At 36.2% G+C, this 26,021-nt stretch overlaps 4 protein-coding genes across 8 annotated transcripts; 1 reads left to right on the top strand and 3 right to left on the bottom strand.

The window, feature by feature from the left end:
* The first annotated feature begins 2,640 nt into the window (after positions 1 to 2,640).
* On the top strand, positions 2,641 to 6,008 carry LOC143469793 (4-trimethylaminobutyraldehyde dehydrogenase-like). The gene is made up of 10 exons (XM_076967616.1): positions 2,641 to 2,910; positions 3,054 to 3,199; positions 3,435 to 3,564; positions 3,759 to 3,893; positions 3,969 to 4,165; positions 4,243 to 4,383; positions 4,573 to 4,761; positions 4,864 to 4,948; positions 5,034 to 5,172; positions 5,370 to 6,008. The coding sequence occupies exons 1-10, from the start codon at positions 2,709 to 2,711 to the stop codon at positions 5,575 to 5,577; spliced, it is 1,572 nt and encodes a 523-aa protein (XP_076823731.1). The 5' UTR covers positions 2,641 to 2,708; the 3' UTR covers positions 5,578 to 6,008.
* A 400-nt stretch (positions 6,009 to 6,408) lies between these two features.
* LOC143469483 (mitoguardin 2-like) lies at positions 6,409 to 11,797 on the bottom strand. Of its 2 annotated transcripts, none has more exons than XM_076967190.1 (15): positions 11,676 to 11,797; positions 11,506 to 11,613; positions 11,242 to 11,363; positions 10,301 to 10,394; positions 10,137 to 10,204; positions 9,571 to 9,646; positions 9,333 to 9,489; positions 8,889 to 9,009; positions 8,662 to 8,756; positions 8,450 to 8,553; positions 8,191 to 8,263; positions 7,925 to 8,110; positions 7,716 to 7,850; positions 7,468 to 7,638; positions 6,409 to 6,905 (listed from the first exon to the last, which is right to left on the bottom strand). In XM_076967190.1, the coding sequence occupies exons 2-15, from the start codon at positions 11,577 to 11,579 to the stop codon at positions 6,726 to 6,728; spliced, it is 1,656 nt and encodes a 551-aa protein (XP_076823305.1). In that variant the 5' UTR covers positions 11,580 to 11,613; positions 11,676 to 11,797; the 3' UTR covers positions 6,409 to 6,725. The 2 variants fall into 2 exon arrangements, with proteins under 2 accessions (XP_076823305.1, XP_076823306.1); XM_076967191.1 differs by adding an exon at positions 7,176 to 7,274 and having other exon boundaries at positions 6,766 to 6,905; positions 11,506 to 11,745.
* Positions 11,798 to 13,258: 1,461 nt separating this feature from the next.
* LOC143469777 (ras-related protein Rap-1b-like) lies at positions 13,259 to 15,972 on the bottom strand. The gene is made up of 3 exons (XM_076967593.1): positions 15,815 to 15,972; positions 14,129 to 14,353; positions 13,259 to 14,006 (listed from the first exon to the last, which is right to left on the bottom strand). The coding sequence occupies exons 1-3, from the start codon at positions 15,904 to 15,906 to the stop codon at positions 13,730 to 13,732; spliced, it is 594 nt and encodes a 197-aa protein (XP_076823708.1). The 5' UTR covers positions 15,907 to 15,972; the 3' UTR covers positions 13,259 to 13,729.
* Positions 15,973 to 18,329: 2,357 nt separating this feature from the next.
* On the bottom strand, positions 18,330 to 25,980 carry LOC143469416 (phosphatidylinositol 4-phosphate 5-kinase-like protein 1). 4 transcript variants are annotated; one of them, XM_076967107.1, is made up of 10 exons: positions 25,803 to 25,980; positions 24,709 to 24,872; positions 21,890 to 22,069; positions 21,625 to 21,693; positions 21,183 to 21,346; positions 20,978 to 21,049; positions 20,450 to 20,540; positions 20,157 to 20,325; positions 19,625 to 19,787; positions 18,330 to 19,469 (listed from the first exon to the last, which is right to left on the bottom strand). In XM_076967107.1, the coding sequence occupies exons 3-10, from the start codon at positions 22,061 to 22,063 to the stop codon at positions 18,848 to 18,850; spliced, it is 1,524 nt and encodes a 507-aa protein (XP_076823222.1). In that variant the 5' UTR covers positions 22,064 to 22,069; positions 24,709 to 24,872; positions 25,803 to 25,980; the 3' UTR covers positions 18,330 to 18,847. The 4 variants fall into 4 exon arrangements, with proteins under 4 accessions (XP_076823222.1, XP_076823220.1, XP_076823224.1 ...); XM_076967105.1 differs by having other exon boundaries at positions 21,890 to 22,083; XM_076967109.1 differs by lacking the exon at positions 24,709 to 24,872.
* Between the last annotated feature and the right edge of the window lie 41 nt (positions 25,981 to 26,021).

The following is a 26,021-nucleotide window of genomic DNA, read 5'->3' on the forward strand; positions in this document are numbered from 1 at the left end:
AAGAAAGTGCATTTAATGTAAATTACGTATTTGTACAAGTGATACATTTATAGAAGTTTTTCTTGTACACGCCGCACCCCCGCTGTGCGGAAAACCAGCTGACCGCGAAAAGAGAACACAAGAGAACAGTTAGTCGAGTTAGTTGTGCAAAAATGAGTAAACGAAAACGATACGCTTCAATGCGGAGACAGAGCAAAATTATGAAAATATTTCAAACATTACAAAATCAAACTTTATAAAACAAACATGGACAGATAACTGAACCTTTTTTAAAAAAAAGTTACCAAATTTCAATTCAAATGGCTTTCCAAAATTCTGGATCAACATCATCTGAAGCAATGCAAGGTGCTTGTTAGCTGTTCAATGTGAAAAATTGTTTTAAACCAGCATTAGGATTAGCATCATAAGTAAGTTATGTACATCGATGGATAGCAGCATGGAAGTGGATACTTTAACAGCCTGGATTAGATATGATGGCACCTCAGAATAAACACTCAAAGCCACATTTTGGGGGTTAAGCTATTGTGCCGCATGATCCAAGTTCATTACCATATCAGCAACATCTGGGTGGATTTCTCCATTAAAAAGAAGAAGGTTGCAAAATGTATTGTAAACTTGTATAGCTTCTTTTAGTCTTTCGCTCATGTTAAACCAATAGGCCCTTTCCGAGTTACTGGCTCGTGTGGCAAGATTTTCTCAATCGCCTATACTTAATAATAGAAATTATCGACAAACTTTTACTTTTTATAAATTACAAGCATTTTGGGCACTGAATTGTAAAGATTTCGCTCAGATGAGTTGTATATGAATTCCTTTACAGGATAAAAAGAACTTTTGAAAATATGTGGCCTAGCCTAGTTCTTATTGTACAGTGCTTTGAATCCTACGCACTGGGCTTGACGTCTAGATATGTGGTAAGCAAAGAATGCAACGTAAAAGTTTGTGTGTAATCTGCAGCGAGTTACAAAGGTTAATTTTGTTTGGCAACAAGAAAAGTTTAAAATAATCAACTAGAAGAAAATACAAACTAAATTATTACATTTAAATGCGCTGCAGATACCACACAAACCCTTACGCATTTTACATCGTGTTCTACGCTGAGCACGTAACACGACATTGTATCTAACTAGCGTAAGATTCAAATCAATGTGAAGTAAGAACTAGACAACATATTTTCAATTTTTTTTTCTTTATCACCTAAAGAAATTTATATGCAACTCACCTGAGTGAAATCTTTACAATCCAACAGCCAGAACGCTTGTAAGTTAAAAAATAATCAAATTAGGTCGACAATTTCCATTGTTAAGCATAGACGATTGAAAAAATATTGCCACACGATACAGTAACTCGGAAAGGGTGTATTGGTTTCACATGAGCGAAAGACTAAAAGAGGTTATACAAGTTTACAACACATTTTTATGTCCTTGTCCCACCAATAGCCTACTGCAATGACGTAGCATTGGCCTAGTACAGTAGAGTATCTTGATTTTATAAGTTTTGCACCCTTTCAGTCTTCCCAATCTTTTGGAAGAGAATCAAAAACGGTACAGTCTTATAAACCTTGGAATAACATCAACAGACAACAGGCTTGGTTTACTTAAATCATATTTCCATTCTCAAACTTAGTTGTGCGGTACAAAACGAAATATAGAGCAATAAAATGTTACTAAATAATATCAAAATCATATTCCACGGAATGATCTCTTCGCTTTCATGGAGCCGTCTGAGCGTACAACATAACGAGCAGTTAGAACCTCTTGACTCTACACCTCAACTAGTAGTCAGTCATGCATGAAACAGGGAAACACGGTCGGCAAAGAAAGCATAACTAACTGACGTCGATAAAATATGTTTGCATGACAATTAAAACAATTTTTCGCCGATACGTTATTACTACTGTAATACAGATTTTAGTAGGCAATCTGCAGCAATTTAAAAAACGAATCGAACTACATTTATTCTCTATTTTTAAAAGGTTTTCAATAGCAAGTAATGTTTTAGTTTAATACGTAATGCGTATTCTCTATGATTTGGAAATAACATCCAAACCATTTGCCTTAAATTTGGTATCTCAAATTTATTGATAACGTTTATATGATATTGCACCTGAATTTTAGAAAGAGATTTTGACGTAGCCGATATGGAGGTTTGTCAAAATTCTAGACCAGGGGTTCTTAAACTAGGGTCCGTGGACCCCTTGGGGGTACGCGGTCTAGTTTTAGGGGGTCCATGAAGGTAAAGACGAAGCCACAATGTCATGTTCTTGTTGAAGACAAACAGCAGCATCCTTCGCAATAATGAGATTAAATTGAAGGTATTGAAAAACAAATTACATTCGCTATTGCTTAAATTTAATAAAGCATAAATTTTGTTACCAATTCATTTTAATTTTATTGCGTTATGTCCAATTCATGCAGTTCAAAAAATTTTCTCGGACTAGGCCACAAAGGGGGTCCACGCAAACCAAAAAACTTTTTTAGGGGTCCGCGCTAAAAAAAGTTTAAGAACCCCTGGTCTAGACGAAGATTGTTCTCGGCTGGACGCAAGAACAAAAAAAGATCGAACGAAACTCTTACGAATCTGAGTAAGGCCTTGAGCAAACAAAACTAACCTACTTTTGTTTGATTATAAAACTCATGACGCGCACTTAGTCGTTGCACTAGAGATCTAGTTATACTTGCTACAGTAAAGGTGCAGATTGCCAGACCATGTCTTCAATAAGGTGCTTGCTTAAAAAGAATTTGAAAACATGTCTGAATGTGAACACTCGATCAGCATTAGACATATTTTCATCGCGTGCTGTGTCCAGCGGAAATTTTGTAGTTACTGAACCGTTGAACTTCATTAATGGGCATAGAGTTGAGTGTAAAGATGCGTGTGAACAATTTCAACTTGAAGAACCAGCCACAGGTTAAGTGAATAACGTCAAGAGACTATTGTTCCAACTTATCTGTAAAAGTTACCGTAGATATAGGCTACATGATTTTGTTCTCTTCAAAACATAATACTTGGCTCTGTTTAACCATTGTGGTTGCACACGTGTGACTACACAGGTGACGTCATATGCAACATGGATGGAAGCGGACAGAGAGACGTCGATGAAGCCGTTCGCTGTGCAAAGGAAGCTCAATTGTCGTGGGGAGCAACATCGGGTTTTGAAAGATCTAAGATTATTCTCAAGGCAGCAAATTTACTAGCTGTATGTGCAGTGTTTCATTTTGTTAAATAGCTGCGTTGGCCAAATGTAACATAGGTTATATTGCTGTTATCGTCACAACGAAAAGTATTGTACAAGACTAGAAGTCATTTATTAACCAAGAGATAATGACTGGGAGTATTGACATGTTATAACTTATAAATTAAGCAAAATAACGTGTTCAACCGTGACGACCTGTATGCACCGCGCTTCTATTTTGATATTTTCAACTCTACAGAAAAGAAAAGAAGAAGTGGCCCGAATAGAGGTTTACGATACCGGTAAACCAATTTGGGAAGCTCGCGCTGACGTTCAGACAGCCATAGATTCTTTAGAGTATTTTGGTGGTATCGCTTCAGCATTGTGTGGTGAGTTGCAAGTTAGGTGATTCACAAATTAGTTTTGCATTGACTAACTTATTTCTGCAGCAAAATGAATTCGAAAGAAACGAAAAGGCGCACATACTGTTAGCTGCGTTGACCAAAATTTAACATAAAAGTGGTGGTATTATGAAGATCCATTATATTGATATTCATATACTTTATTGCAATGTGTCCTTCAGGGCAGCACATAACATTGCCTTCGGGATCATTCGGTTACACACGTCGCGAACCACTTGGCGTTATTGGGGCGATTGGAGCATGGAACTTTCCAATACAAATGGCTGGTTGGAAGTCAGCCCCTGCTTTAGCCTGCGGTAGGCAAAACTCAGTTTCTGACAAATAACTACTTTTTGTCATACCAAACTAACTGTGGGAAACATTGTTTGCAGGTAACGCAGTCGTGTATAAACCCTCGCAGTTTGCTCCTTTAAGTACGTTGTTCCTTGGAGAGGTATTTCAAGAAAGTGGCCTTCCTTCCGGCTTGTACAATGTAATACAAGGTGGAGCCTACACAGGACAACTACTAACAAGTCACGAAGATATTGCGAAAGTTACATTTACTGGCAGCGTTGAAACGGGAGCAAAAGTATAATTTGTGAAAAACGTAAGAGTGAAGATAACGTGATTTTCGCTATCGCTAAGTCAAATTTGTTTATGAAACAGGTTATGAAAAGTTGTGCAGACGGTATAAAGTACGTCACACTTGAACTTGGTGGTAAATCACCATTAATATTGTTTGACGATTGCGATCTGGAGAGTGCAGTGAATGCGACAATGGGAGCAAATTATCTTTCGCAAGGCCAGGTTGGTCGCCATTCTTTTTTTTCAGCAACTTAGCTTTACAGTTATATACCTATACAACCAGGTTGAGTAGCTTATATGCAACGAAAATTTAAGTTGATGGCTATTATAGACTGTATAAGTTAAAATTTTAATGAATGCATCCGAAAGTACCTTTATGAAGTGACCTAAACATTTTCCTTTCCCAAACAGGTTTGTTCCAACGCTACCAGGGTTTTCATACACGAAAATATTTACAACAAGATGATAACCCGCTTGATTCCACGCGTCAAATCACTCGTGCCTGGTGATCCTCATCATGAAGACACACAAACCGGTGCAATGATAAACACCGCGCAGGCCGAAAAAGTCTTGGGTTTTATTGAGAGAGCTAAGAAAGAAGTACACGAGCATAGGCCTGTATTAGACCACCACAGACTAACAATTTAACATTCTAGATGGTTTTGTTACTAAGAATTTACAACTGTGTTATCTCATATTTAGGGAGCTGAAGTGCTGTGTGGAGGCGAGTTGGTAACAATGGAAAACACAGCGCTGAAAGGAAGCTACATATCTCCTTGCATTATTAGTAATTCATACTTGCATTTGATCCATGAAATCTGGTCAGCCACTCAGCAGTAACTACATGTAGCCTACTCGCATTTTTTTTCCAGGAGCATCTGACGAAATGGAAATATCCCGCGAAGAAGTTTTTGGTCCGGTTATGAATGTTTATTCTTTTCAAACTGAAGAGGAAGTCCTGATGAGAGCCAATAACACAGATTTTGGGCTTGCTGCAGGTGTCTTCACCAGGTTAGTCCAAATAAAGAATGTTATGTTACCTTTATCTCAGACTTTAGTAAATTTACGTCAGTGGTGCAGCCATACATTTTTGAAACAGTTTAATCCTTCAACGTGTTAACCTAACTAACATAAATACATCTTCATGTCCCTTAGTTTCAGCAAAAGATATTTCTGACCTAACGTCATAGGATTTGTTTTACTTATAGAGATCTGAATCGTGCCCACAGGATAGCTGCCAAACTAGAAGCCGGCAACTGTTTCATAAATAATTTCAACGTATACCCAGTTGAGCTACCTTTCGGTGGATACAAAAAATCAGGCATTGGCAAAGAAAATGGAACCCAGACTATTGAATACTTCACGCAGCTGAAATCTGTCTATGTTGAAGCAAATCCAGTTGAGAAAATTATCTGATCAATGCAATGAGCAGGAATCGTGCATTTCTTCATAACAGCAAACCTGGTTATTCTTCCTTATTTGTTATTATTCAGTGTTAATTTGATATTCGGTAGTTTATTGGCAGTAAGGATGAATGCGGCACCTTATCGTCCAAAACTTCAAATTTATTAGAAATGAAATGCCTGCTAACTTATACCTGTACAGACAAAAACATTTTCGTTAAAGTTTTCTTTGTTACATTGCTTGTCGCGCTGTTATCTTGTATGAATTTTGGGAACATGAACAATGCAGTCATTTTATTGCTACATTATTTTGTTAGAGGATCCCTGACGTTTCGTATTCAAATTACTGTATGTTGCTGTTCTCCACAAGCCTGACCTGCATTTCATTGATCGTCGTTAACCTACTTACATTAACTAAATAAACCTGTTTACGATTCAACAGAAGTGACAATCGTGCGAGACGTTAACAGCTAGAAAGTCGTGACAATTTTCTAACTCAATTAACCAAGTAAATTGATGATTTCGAATTATTAAACTGTGCATTGTAATTAGTGTTGGCTTTTCTATTGTTCTCATTTCTTTCAAGACAGCCCAATTCTGACATGGCGTTTTCAGACTGACGTTACACCATGTGTATGCAACTATGCGTGCTGGGTTACCTGGGTACTAGCTGTTCGATGAACAACGTAGCAGCTTGGCCTGACCGACATCAGTTACCGTTATGGGCCGTGGCGACACTATGCGACCAGGTAGGCAAAAAAATCATATTAGCCTACTTGAGCGCTAACTGTGTTATCGCAATACACGTCATTTAACAGAAAACAAACCTGTAATTCAAGCAGAATTTAAATAAGAAATTCAGATTTATTCGTACGAGGCAATAGAGATCATTGCTTGTTACAGTTGACTAGCAGAATAAATAAAACGTGAAAAACGCGAAGCGCCACAGTGGTGTACATAAAATCGTTAAAATATCACTTAATCGCCAAACTTGATGTCCATTGTAGCATATAAGGCCGAAGGGAAACAAAGGGTTTTTTCCGTATACTACACTTAGAGTCAACCGATATAAAAACAATACACATATTAAGAAAAAACGACTTGTAATTCTGATGTACCAAACTGCATATTTTATCATTGGTTCCGCCTGATTTCATCGAATTAACTGCGCGAAAATCCATTTGCAATATCGTTATGAAGACACGTGCTTTGTAGATAGTTTAGCAATGAGCTAAACCTTTCCCGAGTTAATTTTAAGATATCGTCGGCCATTTGTGCCTTTGTTGTGTAGCGGATGTGTTCAAAACTGAACAAACTTCGTAGAAAGTCCAACATTTCCTTCTGCAAACGAAAATGGTACAGTTAGCTTATTATTAGCGTGACTACCGAGCAGATGCTAAATTCTATCGTAAGTTGCTAGCGTCAATCGAATAACGGGAAGAAAGAACTACGCATCACCTTTGTAAGGCAACGTACACTGCATAACATCGTTAGCGCACTCTGTCATCAACAATGCATTAAATCGTCAATCATCATCATTCATTTTTTTATATACAAAAAACATAATTTTTGTATATACAAAGACAATATAATATTAATGTTCGTGTCTACCTTTCCTCCGAAAATCACTTGCAGGCTGCACCATACAAGTGACCGTCCTTATCTTAATCGCAAAACTACATAGAGCAAGCCACTTGCTAAAAATCTCACCTATACAATTACAGAAATTTCTTTAATTCCTAACAATACTTTTTCCAAAACTAACCCAAACCTTTTAAATTAGCTTAATCTGAAACATCGAAATTCTCCACATTTTGATTTTGAGTTGCCATCTCAAGCTATTTCAGTATACCTATGTCTCATATATACAGCTGTACACGGTCATACACCTAATAACACTCACTTTAAAATGGTGACAAACATTTTTCAGTTTTCCATCGGGTCCCATAAAACCCCAGGCTAGAACTGGCGACACATGGGCAGATATATCGTACAGATGGGCTCTAAAACCGTCCGGATATTCAAGTCTGCTTCGTTTTGCTTTTAGTACCGACCAAACAGCTGTCGCAATGGCCTGAACAAGGACAACATTAAAACAGTTTGTAAAAATCAAACAAGTGTGAAACGTAGAAATGGTAGAATTTGTTTTACCGATTCTTTCAGAGAATCTGCCAGCCATCTATTTTGCATGATGGACATGACCGCACTGGGTGGATTTTCTAAATCTTCAAAGGCGTCCATGATTAGGAAATCCAAAACAATATCGTAGAAATTTATTTGCACCACCTACAAAAAATGTTTATAGAAGATTGTTGAAGATTGCTTGTCATTACATTTGAATCAATTAGGTCAGAGTATACCTTTCTCTGTTTTAACTCTTTGTCAATAATATCCCAGTTATCCTGCTGGGTTACAAAATCAATCAAGCGTGTAAATGCTTGCTGGAAGTCGTCAATATTTCGTTCAGCAGCACAAAGTATGCACTCAATCATTGATCGTCCTGTCTCAATCAGCCAATTACGAACGGAGAAGTCTTGAAGCATTAGCTATATAATTGCAAGTTAGGAGTTTAATCCACAATTTTAGCAGTTTATATGCTGAATTTTTCATTGTGTAATGAAAGCACCTCAACACCTTGTCGAACGCAATGGAGTTTGGCAAGAAATTCGTCTTCAGAAAAACAATCCAACAGCTCAGCTCTGCAAAAATGTTCTGGGGATAATGTAATGCCCTAGATTTCCTCTATCATTTCACTTGCTGTGACTTAAATATCACACTCAGCACAACAAACAAACGCCTTCAAAATCAGTAAATTTTTATGTTTCATTAGATTAAAGGTTTTTGGTTCGTCAGCAATGCACTAAGCTTAATTTTTAGAAACAAACCTTGACGTCCTGCATTGTACTTCCCCTCTTTCAACAGCTTCCAATGCTTGCTCATACAACCACATTTGATGTTGAGTTGAATCAACTGACCTAGTTTCCCAAGTCTTTCCAAATAAAAATATGATTTAAATTTTCCCACTTACTCCAACTGTATAAGATTTGTTATTGCAACTGAAATACATCTGAAAGGTTATTTCAAAAGTTATTTGTACCTCTCTAGCTGAAACAAAGGATTCATTAGATTCAGAATCAGTATCAGATAAAACAGTCTCATCGAAGCCGGTAAGTGTCATATCAGTGTCGGAACCTGCAAATATTTTATAAGTACCGTAAAAGAAATGAGCAGGAAAATGCTGTCAATTACACTGTTCTGCAGCAGTGATTTTTCTTTGTCTTTTATTCTGTTCGACTTTTGACAAAAAGCACATGTTTCTTGTACCTGTGTCACTGTCCTCATACAAAACAATGTCAAATGTTTCTTGCAATTGCTGAGCTCGTTGCACTATAGACTGAAGTTGAGCTTCAAATGGACTTAGTCCATTATTACCAAGTTCTTCAGCCTGTTGTAAAAAAACACAGTCAAGACTAACAGGGTTATAAATGTTTAGAAAACGAAGGTCCGGAAAATACGTTCCCAAGAAGAAAAGACCTTTCTCTAAGAATAGCAATTCAAAAGTATGCACTGAAGAGAAAAATTTTGTTTTCTGAAGAAACAGAAGAAAAGTAAAGAAGAAAAACTGAAAAATTCTGAAATGGAACAACAGAGTGTCACATAAGAATGAAGATGTATAAAAAGAAGTTTTCTCCAAGTTAGTGCAAATGTCAAACAGATATTCTTATTATCTAGCTGTTGTATTTGCTGCAATGCTATATTTAAACTCACAGAAATAGAGTGGGACTGCATATTGTCAATAAGTGCATTAATTTGACCTTCAGATTGGGAGTGCATATTGCTATTTAACGTTTTTCCATTTTCTTTGTTTTCACAATGAGTTGAAGAAAAGGATTCAGATCTGCTATAGTTGGCTGGTAGTGAAGGGCTGTCAAACAATAAACTTGTTTAGCGTAAATAACAATTATGTACATAGGCTACAATCATGAAGTATGAACTGGTGAAATACCTCCCTGTAGGAGTATTGTGTATCACAACTGCTGCTTTTTCCCATTTTTCAAGTGCAAATTCAAGTGAATCCACACCTATTTGACCATACACATGGAATAAACATCTCAAACTAGTGGTTCCTAAACAGTGCACTGCGACACCAGGGCGCCGCAGAACTTGTCTTAAAAGTTTAGTTTCTTCCAGAGTACAACGCAATTTAGTGACAGGCCTCTATGATAACGATTTCTACTATTGTTTTATCTTAAAATACATTTATCATTGAGTGAAAGTTGTGCATAGAGGTAACCAGATTCTTTATACAACATCTTTAGTTCCACTTGGTTGCTTGTTTTGATTTAAGGTTATTTTACACTTTCTTTTGATTAGGACACTGCAATGATTTCAGACTTTTAGGAAGGGGGCTGCGTTAAAATTTGTTTGGGAACCACTGTCCTACACTACAGTAAGAGCATGAGATTCAACATGAACATACATATGTGTACTAACACTGTGAACAATTGCAAATTTTGGTTCCATACGAACATCGTTTAACAGCAGTAAAAAACTTGTTTATCGTAAACAAACCTTCTTGATAAAGTTTCTCAGCTTCAGCAACTTTCTTTTGATCTTGACTAAATAATTGCTTTTTAAATCTGAAAATTGTGGAAGTTGCAGAGCATTTGACAGTATATCCAATAATCATAAACTTGTCTGGATATGACGGAGGAAAAATGAAGACTAATGTTTACCTCATCCGGACACTTCCAGCAGTCGATGATGATGCACTTGCATTGCAAGAGTTCTTTCGACTTCTTCTGCTTAGAACTCTGATACTACTTGGTGCTAAACAAAACCATATTTTAAACGCATAGTTTCTTCAGAAATTCCAGCATCGTTTGTTTGTGAAGTAGCATTTTTAACAAACACTTGAGTTTAAAGAAAAACTCAGCCATTAAGCCTATACACTTACACCCTCAACGGGAAAGTATGGCAATGTTCAACATCGTTCATCGAAAATACGAATGTTGGTGTGATAACGTGTGATGAAGCCTTGATTCTTTAATTCTTATAAATCAGCATTCAAGCAATCACGTTTGCATGGTTTGTTTATTATAAATGAGCATGAACGTACCAAACTTTAGCAAGCCTGTTGAAAAGTCTTATGCGTCTATGTGCCACTGTAGCGGCCGTTGGGTGTTTTGTTTGTTTTGTCGCTGGATGGCGCTCGCACAATGCTCCCAGCACATGACAGTGCAAAACGAAAAGAGTCGGTAAACGAACTAACAGTGCTTAAATAAACATGTGCTGGGAGCATTGTGCGAGCGCCATCCAGCGACAAAACAAACAAAACACCCAACGGCCGCTACACCACATCATGGCACCTGGAGCCTATCTAAGATACTCATCAATCTCCACACTGAAATTTTTAATTTTCATGCTGATTTATAATAAACCAACAGGGCCAATTAGGCCCTCCTTGAAACATTTGAGCAATAATTTAAAATATACAAATAACCAATGATTAAACTTCCACCGAATGCCGCCAGACTAGACATTGTGTCTTTGCACGCCTAACTTCTTGTTGAAAACTGCCATACTTTTCAGTCGAGCTTTCGGCTATGGCCTACACCTTAGGAGAAAAAAATCCTATATGGTTGTGCCTGTATGTTTAATTTTTCCCAAAACTTACATGACTCAGCAGGAGTTGAGACATAAGAACGTTTTCTTTGGTGTCTCTGATGGTATTTCTTTCGGCTTACAGTAACTTGCTTTTCATTTGGCTTTCCATCTGGTAATCTTTTTTGACGTTTTCTGCGTATATCGGTTTATAGATATGGTTTAAATTGATTTTAGTTTACAAATGGTGGTAGCCTAAAACAATTTCATAACCATAGGTTTATTGGTTTTATAACATAGTGCTATGTTAGGTTTATTGTACTGAGTATTACGGTACCTTCTCCAATAAATGGCTGTAGCAGTTAGAGCAAACACTCCAATAACAGACACCACGACCGCTGACTTTTTCATTGAAATCGATTAAAACAAAAGGGTCCAGTTTGGCCTAGTTTTGCAAAAAATTCATTTAAGCTACAGCTTTTTCGCATTTAATAGCTCATTCCTTACCGTAGCAACCTAGAAAGTGTCATTAATAAAACGATCTCACACATCATGCCACTGTCTGCTAGCTAGCGTAGCCTGATACTACCCTTGAAGGCTAATTTTTAGTTGTTGCTAGGCCTACCTGTTGGGAACTTAGCTGATAAACTGAGGTTTGACCTTAGCGGTTTCTCACGTGCGTGTTTCCACTTCCACTTCAAAGAAAAAACAAAGTGTGGGGAAACCAAAACCAGCCGTACGGAAAATGATCATGCCCAAAATGGCAGAAGGCTATATAGTATACTATATAGTTTTATTTTCAAAAATCTAAAATATGTGTGAGAGTTGAGATTAAGATTGCTTACTTTTTAGAAGAAATATCTAATTTCTTGCGTTTCAAGATAGATCGCCTGGTTTGTTTCGACCATCTTTTAAACTTTGTTAAATTCTGTATAAAGTAGGTTATAAGTTATTGCTAAAGCGTAGCAATCCAGGCTACGTTGCTACGTCCAAATAAACTTTTACTTCTTATATGAAAATTAGCAACTAATTTTTTCAACTATTTTTTAATTTTGAAAGGTTAAATTTGCATTTAAATAAAGTATAATCATTATTATGTCTGCTATTAACGCACTAACTCTATATTCAAAATCTGCTCTTTTCATCTCAAAACGCATCACTTCCAGATTTTTGAAAGGAAACACATTCTAAGAAACATTTTCTGTAAAACAGTATTGTAACTACAGTGCTTCAAACAACTAAAACGTAAAGCAAAAACACCTAATGGCTACTCATACCGATTTCTATTGTGAAAACCTTAACCTTAACTCTAACAGGAGTCGACTACAGCTAGCGTAAAATAAAATTTTATAAAACCTGAATCGACTTAAATCATTTTCCGCTGCGGTTAGGCACCCAGACAAACTTATTTTATCATTGCACTAGCACGTTAGATGCTAAAAGCGTGTAAGCTACTTCATAGCTTATAAAGTTTAAAACGTGGGCAAGAAAGCGATAAGAGTATCTCTGATGTGGGCCTGTGGCCGACCCTACGGATTGACGAAGATGCTCTTGGTACGTAGTCTACTCCCAACTGCTTGGCGGTTAGAACCAAGAGCGAGAGCAACTCCAGTCAGAAACAGAAAAAACCTCAACTTTTCCGTCTCGAATCCATAGTAGTCATAATAGTCAATTAGTAATTTAAAAACGTGACTCGAGTCATTACAACACTGCCGTACTCTATACAAATAAATCCAATTTTAAATTGCCTTGATCTTTTTAAGTAGAAAAATAGTGGCTGTGATAATATAATAAACTATTGTTTGCCAACGGTAAAAGTTGTGAAGACATGCTTATCCGTAATATATACCTTTGTTTGTTGTATATCATTTAACAGTGTCGCTATTAGGTAGAAAATACAAGCCATAAGCCTACTAAAAAAAAGATTTTTCTGGGCAAAATTATTCACCTATAGCTAGTTATTCCTACACACTGCATTTTTATTGCCGATTTATTTGTTAACCATGTAGAATGTAAAAATATATTGTTTAAATTAACTATGGGAAATGGCAGGCTAAATATATAGATCTAATGCTCTGTTTTCACACAGCTTTCCAGTTTGTTTCGTTTTATTCAATAGCAAGAAGTAAGCAATAAACACTTCGTAGCGTTGTTTCAAATGCCCCAGGATTTGAGGCTTTTTCATTAGCCAACACGATTTAGAATTCATCTTGCATATATAGACCATACTAAGCAATTGAAGTAGTTTGAACATCAATCAAAAAGAACAACATGCTGTCAAAAATAATCATAGTAAGCTATATAATATTTTTTTTGCAAGTCACAAAAAGTTCAAAACAGCTTTAGGCGTGCCGCAGCTCGTAGCGATTGACACAGTTTTCATAGACTAACGCCGGAAATATTGTGTGTGAAACTCTGTTGTCATACAGCACCCATGCTACCGTATGTTTTGAACAGATAGAGCAGTGCGTGACCGACACACTGTTTTCGTGTTACAGGTTCTTGCAACCTATGAAAAAAATCCCCACGATTTCCTCATAATGACGATGGCAAAGTTTTTTCTACATAACTTGACATTTTCCAGTCGATTTTCTCCGCTTGGTTGCTTCCTTATGCAGGACCGAAACCCTCTTTTTACGCATATCCTGGAAAGCTTTGATTTCTTGCACGGCATAAACGAAAACCTCTTCAATGTCGTTGAACTCTCTGGCCGAAGTTTCAATGAAGCGGCAGTGAGGCCACCTGGCTGCTAGACCAGCACCAGAAGTTCTTTCCACTGCGCGCTCCCCCGTTGCTAAATCCTTTTTATTGCCAACTAGAACGATCGGAACTTGTTCACTGAAGAAAAAAAAGGATTTTCAGTGGTCGTTAATCGATTTAATGCTGTAATATAAATAGCTTATTACTCTGTAAACCGCTTATAACAAGGCTTGCCCCTCCTTTTAGATTTTTCCAGCTACCTTAGTTTATTTCGAACAATTTGCTCTCTGATGGATTTCACATCTTCGAATGTGGTAGGATCAACGATTGAGTACACTAGTATGAAGCCATCGCTTTTCTTTATGTATAAGTCACGCATCTGTGTGAACTGTTCCATGCCCGCGGTATCGATCAACTCCAACAAGCACTGTTCACCGTCGAGGGAAATGGTTTTCTTGTGGATTTCTTCAATCGTCGGCTCATACCTGAAATAATGCATTTGGAATTATAAACGCTGTATAGTTAAAAATGTGTAGTCAATAGCCATGCACGACCAAAGTTTGTCCATTTATTACTATACTGACAGTATAAACCGACGTGTAATATACCACCAAAAAGGAATTTTAAGCAGTTATTACCAGTAAGATGCAGCGGCCAATATGCTACAACAAAGCTTTTATATAGCATTTAGTCATGCTATAGCTGTGGGATTTTTTCAACTAAAACTATTCGTCATTCCGTGTGGCTAACGGGAAGGTTAACTCAGGTGTCATCAAACGTCACGCTTATAGATTGTTTATTATTTAGTATATACGCCGGTATAGAGTTAGAATAAGCGTAGCGTTTATCAACAACTTAATTGTTACTAAAAGCTTGTTTTTTCATAATAGTCATTGAATCAAGCAATAACTTTAATTATAGTTTCAGCCATTACAAAATGAGACCGTTTACAGTTTAAAATCCCCATATCTATCAACTTTTGCTTATTAATTTTTAAACCACGGTCGACCAGCTATATTGACTGTTAAAGCGTCGTATAATCAATATTACCCTGTCCAGGTTCGAATCTTGTTGAGCAAGGCAATAACGAAGCTTGCTGGTATGGTGTTTCTGGTTAACAATTTCAGCTGGATATGGGCAAAATCACAACAAAAGCCGGTAATGATAATGACGATAATAATGGACAAGTAAGGGTCAATGACGGTAACCAATGTTTCCATTATAACTTTGAGAATTTGGGTAACTTTGGGCATTAGTGCTGTATTGAATAAAATTGAAGAATTTATCGAAAAAACGTAGGACGTTAAGTAGATTACGGAAGTTAAATTATTCCGGGGTAGGAGTTAAGATCAGGAACCATGTCGAAAAAAGCTGTTGTTGTAACAGAGAGGGAAACACCGGTTACCGCCATGACATCACCGCCATTAAATTTCGAGTTCACTAGCAGGGGTAAATAGCCTATCTACAGTGTTATAGAAAAATTTTTAAACGAGCTTTATGTCATATAGGTTCTACCGCTGAGAAATCGGGTGCTAGTCATTCAAAAACTTTTCGCAGTCTGAGATGGCACACCAACAAAGCCTCTTATCTTACGTCACTTTCTCAAACAAATTGTGGCATACAACGTTTTAGTCAATGGTTAAAATCTAAGCGTTCATGATTTCTGCTGTAAAACCATTTCCAACAGCGGGGAAGCATTTATATATAACAACAGCAGAACAATATCATCAAAGGAATGAATAAGTTCGAAATGACGCTTCTAATTCCATCAAAGCAATGAATTTTCGTATCTTTTACATACTTAACTAAATACGGTCTTACTCTTATTCCATCACTTGATGACCTTATTCCAAAATTTCTGATTTTTTTCTCGTGTTGATGTTATGCATTTGAAGATATCAGCATAGGCGACTTTCCGGACGCCATACAATGTATTGTATACTTACGTTTCGTCGAACGTTTGCTCCACAAATTGTGTTGCCATGGAAGTTTTTCCCACGCCTCCCGCACCCATCAGGACTATCTTGAAGTGTCGCATTTTCAGCAGAAAAAATCAGCCTAAGTTACAATTTCAACTAATTCGCCTAAAAACTTAGAAAATGAGAATGATGAAAACCACGTGAGTGACATCACCTGCTACGTGAAATGACGTAATGTATGAACATTGGGGTGAAACGTTAGTCATAGGGCGATGCTAAATGTAGCACAGCGCAGTATACTTTGCTTAGGCTTAGGTAAGCTATGCATAGAATCCCGCTGACGACTTTTGATTTAACCATATAAGTACAATATGAAATAGCCAAGAGAAATATTTTGAAAAGGCTGTTTGGAAACTCTCTAGTAGTTGGTCTACGTTCAACCTCTCACGCGAACTCAATCGCGCAATAGGCTTGTTGTTTATTTTCCTCCAGTTAAGATGATGCGCTGATCGAAATGTGCGTACAACTTAACAAATTGAACACTCGCTCACAATCAAACTATTATCGACCAGTTTGAGCGGATTTGACAGGACCAGAAATGATCTGACAAGGAACCGCTCTGCCACCTCGTCATAAATCATTGGTATATCGACACATTTAACACAATTTAAATGTAGTTCGTACGCGAGTTTTATGACATTTTGAGCGTTATTTTAGGAATAATTCAAAACGCACGGATGCTATTAATCGTGACACGTTCGACCAAAGTGTGATACACAAATAAGTACAATGTGCATTTTGAAAGCATCAAACAGCTTCGTGAACAACAACCTCAGGTGAACAAAACTTGCACAGAACGACGTAGTCTACATAGTGCAAACTCATTACAAATTTAGTGTGGAATAACGAAAACTGTTGTTTCCAACAGTGCATCATGCATGGTTGCTACGTCCCGTCACTGACAACTCCATAACTTTCTAATTTGCTGGTGAAAATTGCCATATTTAAGGCGGTTTTTCCAATTATGATAATTTACTTTGTAAGTTATTGTGTACTGTGCCTGTAACCACAACCTCTTCTTAATCTTCTAAATCTAATCTACTACTTAACCTAGCATAGCTTATAAACATTGCTCCAGCAAACTGCCTTTGAGTCCTTTCTTGCTTTTTTTTTAATCGAAATGTCTGTCTCGAATAACGTTATCAGCCAGTGAAAGTCACCTTGTTTAACGTAACAACGCTGGATTGTTATTCTGTAGTAATGTTTACTAATTTGAATTTTAAATTTCTTTAGAAATCAAAGTTCTACGAAAATGTATATTTAGAAAACACACTTTTTATAATAATGACTACATTTTCACACAATACTCCTACGGGCTATAACTGGAAGCTGCCTCAGAACATGCTTAAACTATTTCCGTGTAAGTGTTCAACTAGCTTTTTTTCACAACAGCCAAGTCTCATGCCTTAATCAGCGAAGGTTTATAGGAGCCCTAAATGTATTGTTATCTTCCGACGACAATCTGTCGTCATCATAATCACTATCAACGGTCAGAAGACCGTGGCTGGCCGTACACGCCTAAGAAAGTGTTTCTCGTGTGTGCATATTACCGTGCATCCCGAGTGATGTCATTTCCGCCTTATTAATCACGCTTCGTCTCCTATTACGTCATATTATGCATTACAGGGTGGGTTGGGCTGGTTCTGGCGTAAATGAGAAACCGAAATGTGATTCCACAAAACTGCATATCCTAGAACATGAAATCGCCGCTTAGGATATATCGAAATGCACAAATATTCCCTGGCAGATTGCATGGGCTTAATAGCAGCAAAACAAGAAAATATGACCCTTACATTGTAAAAATGTGAAACTATCAAGCTTGTAAAATGTCTTTTGCTGAAAAAAGCGACACAATACTTCACTGTAGGTTATTTTCATAAGCAACCGAACTGAGGACAGAAATTGTTTGGGACAATGGTGCACAGAAGGAGGTCATATCAGCATATTGTAAGTTATAACGTTTCTTTGCATGCAAAGCGGTACATGGTCTACGCAACTGAATAACCCTGGTTTTTGATTCTGAATACACGTTAATTTTACATGAAAGGACCTGAGTTCACCAAAACAAAATTACAGAATTGTGCTTACGCAGCAGCAGAGCATTTACATTTCACCACAATAGCCGTGTAAGCGCTTCCGGGGATAAACGTAATAGGTATTAGTTTTAACGTCACCAGTTTTAGGCTTCCCTTGAGTAAAACTGTTAACTACGTGTTTGAATCGCGTGAAACTGAAATGAGGTAGCACCGTAACATTGTTGGTATGACAACAGCCGAAGCTAAAACTTGAAATTCCCGTTGAACATGTGCATGAGTACCTTTTTCCTTAACGATTTAGTTTTAAAAGTCATAAAATTTTAAGCATTATTTTGTCTATAGTTTTTTTAATATTACACGTAAAAAAACGAATCTAAACACATACTGTAAAAACATCCTAAGAATTATTACAACTATCTGAAAGGGGATAAGGGAACATAGGTAAGTTTGCGTGCAAATATTTAATTAATTCGATTGAAAAAATGAAACAGATTTTAAGATGAAACATTACAAAAAATTACACAGTTACATCAAAGACGTATATTACAGGTTTAGTAATAACTGGATTTAATCGACAATTACTCGCCATTAAAACCAGCACCTTAACAGAGCTGCATAAGTCGGCGTTATAAAAAGATTGCATACAAAAAGGATAAATTATTATTACATTGATGAATTCCATCAACGGTAAAGTGTAACGTAACACAAAAATGATAATATCACAAAAACCACGAAACAATATCTGGTTATAGCACAATTCATACATATATCAGTACAGTATTACATAATACGTTCACAGTACAGGGCTACAGGCACTCTCAGATCAGAAGACATAGGCTATCTAATATCCATACCAGGATGATTGTAGACTGTGCAAAGTTACTAGACGTTCGACAGTGCAGAGTTTATCCACTGTCACACTTCGATTCGTTTGCCGCCACTACAAGATGGGAATCACTGACGTTCACTTCGTATGTTCTTCCCAATACTTATTAAATCTTCTGGCAAATACGTCTGGTGGCACCGTAGAAAACGACAAAGGCGGATAGAGTATACGCTTGTAAGCGTTTTCCAATTTCTTTTTGAACGTGTACCGTGTGAAGAAATCGATGACTCCCATGTAGTAGCGCTCCTCTCCATCCAACACGTGCAGTTCGTTTTTGTAATTTGGCAGCAGCCTCCTATTCTGCTGGATTGCTTCCTCTTCTGAAACTTTGGCAAAGGGACAGTGCATCTCAATTGAGGAAGGAGAAGATTTCTGGAATGTTGATGACTTCACAGCGTTTCCATTTGAGTGAATTTTCTTTGAGATTCCGTTAGCTCTTCCAGCATGGCCATTGGTCAACTTTGATGAACATTCTTCCAACTCCCCTGTTTCCACCTCCAAGCATGTGTGTGAATCAGAAGGTTTGGATGAGGATGAAGATGGACCTTCCCCATCGTTTATCATGCCAGGAAGAGACGTGGAATCAATTTCATCATCTGGCTTTCGATATTTCTGGGAAGAGCCTGGTGATGTTGATAAACTCGAAGATGAAGACACTTGTTGCGGCCATTGATATACACTTTGAGTCTTTGCGACTGACCTGTAAAACAGACAGATGCTGTTGATGAATGATGAATACAGACAATCCGTCCGCAATAAAACCAACTCAAATATACATGCACAATGTACATATATAACACTTTGTACAGGAGTTGTTTATGTATTGATACATAGTAAAGGCAAGATAAATTTTACTTTTGCACTCTGGTGAAGATAGTAGGTAAATCTTTTCCCTCTTTTAATTCATCATGATGAAGGGGCTGAATTCCAACTAACAGGCTGTAATCCAAAACACCTATTTCTTTTAAAAACTCTGTGTCCAGTTTGATTTGCTTCAAAAACCACTCTCGCTGTTGTCCTACAAAGCACAAACAACAATTTAACACTAATTGAAAAGTGACAGTTACTAACAATAACCAGTAAAAGTTCTCATAGGCATCAACATGTTTGGCTTCCATATTTTTAGACAGTCTTTATATTCATGAAGATTAATTAATGCGGTTTATTAAATATACCATGATTGTTTCAGTATAAGTCGCTCCCCTAAACTGCAGTCAAAAAAATGATATGAAAAAAAATTTTATTCAGAAAATCATCACATTTAATATCTAGTATCTTCATTGAGCGTAACTTCAAGTTCAGGCATTAGTTGCACCCCATAATGTTGTAAAAACTTGGCACAAGAATTTCAACAAATACACAAATAAGTATGGGAGTAAATAAATACCAAGTTCAAGCTTTCGATCATTCCAGTTCTTTTCCTTCAAAACCACCACAACGTTACTACCATCTGGTGCGGGTTTTGTAAATCTACCAATCTGGCAGGCTTTGATATCATATCGATGAGAGATTCTCTCTCCGGGGTAGAAAATACTGAGCATGACCACGAAGTACACCTTAAAGAATATTAATCATTTATATTGCTAAATGTTTCTTTTTTACTGCTGCTTGCATCATTTTATGTACATAATGATTTCACCACATTTGTTTACTTAAGGGAACTTTAAGTTTACTACTTACAGGCCGTTGAAGTTTTCTTAGCTTTATGCTATGTAGGCCAACAAACTTTACAAGCAAGCTATGGGGGAATTGCATAAAATGGTCAATATACCTGATAAATAAACATTTATTAATTATTTGTTAATGAAAGGATTAAGATAACTGAAACGTTTTAAACAAGTTATAAAACTTGCAATTAATGTTCTCAAATCTTAACTACGCTGGAAAATCCTATTTTGACAGTAACCTTATATAAGTTACCTTCAATGTAACAGCAATACTTAATGCTACACATTGCATGTGAGTGCCAAAACTTAAACTGTAAACACACCACCATTTATTCATTCTCAAAGATAGCCCACCATTTAATATTAAACCTCTATCATTGCAGTAACTAATAACGGGGTTGAAAAGTATCCTTATTAAAGTAAAGACACAAGTGGAGGTATTTTACTGCATAATTAATATGAGCACATGAATATTTTATTAAGGCAGTATACACCATGCATGAGTTATTAAAAAATTTTGCGTACCCTAAGCATGTCTTACCTTGGCATGATCTCCAGAAAAAATCGAACCTCTTCCTTTGTTATAGTCTTAATCATGAATTGTTTGTTATTCCTAAAAATCCGTAGTTAAAGGTAAAAAAAAACAACCCGAATTTCAATTAAATGGAATTCATTTAAGTCACAGTTTTTTCGAAAAAGATACACAACGCTTATCATAGTGATGACGTGTTCTATGAATAACTTACGTAAAGAAAAAATTCTGACCACTCTTTGAGTTTGATAAAAACTCAAGGTAAAATGTATCAGACTCTGGCGGTGCCACAGTGTCTGTATATTCTGTCGATGTCAAACCCACTCTTTTACGAAGCAACTCAAAAACAGCAGGTGCATACGAATGGAAGTGTACAGCCTATATATGTACATCAGAATGGTTAATATGAATTACAGTACCATTTTCTAATAATTTTTGCCTCATTATCTCCTAAGCTTTATAGAAAAGACTAGCTTAAGTATCATATTTTAGATAGTGGATAGTACACAACACAATAATATATATACAATGTAAAACAAATTATTTATACAATATTGTTCTATGAACATAACCATATGTTACACCATTATAAGTTTTGTCATTCAAACTAAACATATACATCAATATTTATACTAGATAATGCTTTTATGGGGTACCGTATTATTCAAATCACATATAGCTTCATCAACAACAATTTTCTGATAATCTTCAGTTTTGATTTCGCTCTGTTGAAAGATAATTTAAGTCACTAATTGACAACAATGGTAAAAAGACAATTTACCCTTCATATAATGATCTACACAAATACAACATTTACACGAATAAGATTTTACTGATCTAAACCATTGCTCAATAACAAAATATCCCCAAGCATGAGAAAAAATCTTCCAGTTCCACCACAAAATTTAGTTGAATTCTTACTTTAAATTCAGTCGTCTTTAAGAAAAACGTTCTGAGACCACATCTAATGTATTGTGTGAATATATATTTGGAATGGTCCGGATTAATTTCCAATACGTCTCGTCTTTTCCATCGCTTTCGAACACGTGTAAAGTAGCTTTCTCTTTTTATCTCTTTCAATTTAGACATTTTCATGTGAATCTAAATCACAGTCGCTAACAACAGTTAAAAACAATTGTTACTTCTATTCTAGGGATTATCTAATGTTGTAGAGCCGGGTTAGGACACACGCAGAATTGAGTACACCTTGTAACGTTTATATATCATACATAGACAATTTATATCACCAACGTACAAAATGGTAAAAATACTGATTTATGGATTAGCCAAAAATTGAGGTTGAATTCTGCACGGATTTGCAGAGCAAAAATAACCAAAAAAGTCTTAGATATTATAAGTTCAGGTTTTTGTTTATTATAAGAGAGCCATGTCATGGAAATAATGGATATATAGTACATAATGGGTGCAGATGGCAGCATTGTGCAGAATGCACCCATTGTGATTTGCTTGGAGCACTTGAATCATGGCGGCTGCTTGAACAACCAGCTATGTGAAAAAGAAAGAGTTGATTTGAGCCAAGTGATGGCGGCTGTGTTTGCAATCCAGGTAAGTGGTCCAAGCAAACAGAACGATTGTAGTAATCCCAATGGTAGTTCAAGTGATCTAACTAAATGTGCATATAACTATACATAAACTTCTGAACGCTCTTTGTTTACCTACTATAACAATAAAAACATTTGAATAATGGATGTAAAAATGTTACTAATATAGAAAATTGGTGGATTACATACTCAGCCATTCACTGGAATCAAATAAATGAAAACTTAAACGTTAATGAGTTTAAATATGTATTCAGAGTGGGTCCAATCACAATCAAATCAGGAACTCCGATACCAGTACATTCTAACCTTAACTTTACACAGTATGGTTATGAATAAAAAAGAATCGAGGCTTTAATGCACACCATCAAATTTTTGTTCTTGTGCTCAATATTTTCCCCAAAAATCACCATGTATTTCCCAGTCTGCCAGACTGGAATGGATAGCACTTTCTGACGAGATCTCGTGGGTGAATGGTGGCCAAAATTGAGGTGACAAAAATCAACAATAAGATGATGTAAATAAAAGGATGCTAAAGAATTTAATAACTATACATTTATTACCTTATTCATAATTATCTGAACTTCATCAACTATTTATATTTATTATTATTTATATTAATTATTTATATTATCAATTATTCATAATATAATAAACAAACCAGGCAAAGTTGGTTGTTTGAACACATATTTGAAACAAACAAACTAAGAATCGATGCTTAAATGCACTCCCAGATGCCACTACAAAAATATTTATGTCTTTGCACATATGATTTCTTGCTGAGAACTGTCATTCTTTCAAGTAGGGCTCCACTTAACTACAACAAAAGTTTTAAATTTCAGTGAGTTGGGTTTTGAAATTGCACGAGTTGGATTTAGAAATTCTGCAGGCTGCGGGTTCTGGCATTATGTGGGTTGGGTCTGATGCCAACTGTGGGTCATAACTGCTGATGTGCAACTCTGCAGAAATGACTCCAGAAGTTGAAAGTGCCTTTACAACAGGGATGCGTTTTTTTTTCGAAAAAATTAATAGGTCTAGTATTAACAGTCTAACACTAAAATTAGTTCAAAATAGCCTTACGAGGCTAATTACGCCATTATAATTACAATAACAGAATCTTAAGTTTTCGTATCTTTTCCATGCTTAACTAGGCCAACCGGTATAATTATTACCGATAGCCTAGAGATTTAAGGATTTAGAATGATTGCATGGTCTTAGCCTATCTCAATATTTTCATTTTGCTTCTGTTTTGATCTAGGATAATCCTTTTACTGAAATCAAGACGGCAGTGTTGACGCTCTACAAGCCACCCCATTCTAGCCTATTCCAAAGTTAACGTAAAAGCTCAATTTTTTCTTTTAGGTCCAGCCTACCTTTGGGTTTTTCTATTAAATTTACTCTCCCAGCGTCCTGGCGTACGTGGTTACCTCGTAATATTTTTGTGAATGGATATAAAATGGAGATGGCGTTTTAGAAATTTTCTATTAAAATTAATTAAGTGGATTAATTTTTTATTGATAAAACACAGACTAAATGATGCTTATTTGTCAATTTTCATCTTCATTCAATCCCTAAAATACGTGAATTACGTGAAAAATACAAATTTTTAATTAACATTTTTTATTCGAACTTTATTTTTGTAAATGTCGTATCCAATTTAGTAACTAATCGATCAAAGCTTGATTAAAATAGCACAAAGAAATGGCATAATTCACCACGAAACGAAATACTTTGAATGTTACCTACAATGAACTTGTTGCTTGTGATTATGTATATCACTTGTGATTGTGAAAGTGGTGGTTCTAAAATGCAACATTACATCTTAACTTAAATAAGTCGGCTTTGACATTTATGTTTACAGCTCGAAACTTCTGTTCCTAATTCCCCAACCAAAATGGATAGGAGAATCTGGGACAAAACAAAGAGGCAGCTAGTTTCGTTCTGTTGTCATGCAAAAAACTGTTTCCTCTGCATTTTATTCTGATTATCGCTTTGACTTAGAAAATAAGACAACAGAATCAGCAGAAAACAAGTGCTAACACAGTTGATTGGAATATTGAATATTAAACACTGGCATACTGAACCGAATTGGAAAGTTTGGATAACATCTTCACAAGATGTCTGTAAGCGGTCGAACGTAGACTCAAGCAAATAAACAATCTATAAACAGCTATAACTTACTTTACTCAGCAGTCAAACCGTATTTTTACCCATCACAACTGAATAGCTCCTGTGTTGTCAGAAAGAATTAACGAAAACTCAAGCCTCAATGGAATAGAAGCACGAACTTTTCAGCACAATATCCTAACCGCGTTAGCCGCTATAGTCAGGCTACTGCTCCTTTCCTGTTGAGTCAAAACCACAATTAGATCTGAATTTATGACGTCACTTGGGGTGACAGGTTTTGGCACAATACCGTCATTATGAGCGACGTACCGATGTATGGCTATATACATTTCGACATTAAACAAATCTAAATTAAATTGTGTAGTTTAGTTAGTTCATGGATTATGAAATTTATAAATGTATAATTAGAACTAATAATTTAATTCACATATTTGTGCAAGACATTCATATTTGTTGATTAATCATTCATCGGCAATTGATCACTATTATTAATTATCCGTTGTCTTTAATAAAACGTTCATATAAACCATACAACGTAGGCTATTGAGAGAATAAATATTTAGAATGTAATCTCGATCAATTTACAATACATTACGTCCTTCGATTATAAACACAAATGAAACAATACCAAACTGAAGACAAACAATGTTAAAGTAACGATCGAGGATAAAGATACTGATGACGTACCATACAATAGGCCTACCAACCAACATAAAGGCCTATATCAGGGGTGGGCAAACTTGTTCAATGAAAGAGTCACTTGCGGAATACTACAAACACCAGCGAGCCGCAAAATCAGTAATGTCAATGCAAATACGGTAAACAATGCATGGATAATGAACAATTATGGATATTACTATTTAGCTAGAAGAGCCACAAAAAACATGTCGGCGAGCCGCAGTTTTACCACCTATATTACCTATACATTCCCTACTGAAAACTTCTCTAAATTCGGCTTTCGTGCCTTGCGAAATACCAAAAGATAAATAAGTAGTTGCATTTTAACATATACATATTTATCACAACCGTTTTGCTACTCTCTTAGTAAGTTTGTACGCAACATAACCAATAACCTTCATAAGCATAGAGCTAGATGTTGGATTGTCGGCGTTTAACCAACACTTGAAAAAATCAGTTGACAAACTCACCCGCTTTAATAGTCTCTGAGGTTATGAAATGATGAAGTGCTTTAGTTCAGAGGTGCTGGTTTTATGTAAAAAGCCAAGTTGTTTGATAATGGAATGCTCGAAGACCAGACAAACAAGAAACAATAAATTTTACTGGACATGTTATATATAGTTTTCAGAATCTCATTGCATAAGTACCCTATTCTACTGTTTTTATTATGCATAATTAGTGTGATGTTT

This window comes from Clavelina lepadiformis, chromosome 8 (assembly GCF_947623445.1).
Source record: "Clavelina lepadiformis chromosome 8, kaClaLepa1.1, whole genome shotgun sequence".
Taxonomy (NCBI): Eukaryota; Metazoa; Chordata; class Ascidiacea; order Aplousobranchia; family Clavelinidae; genus Clavelina; species Clavelina lepadiformis.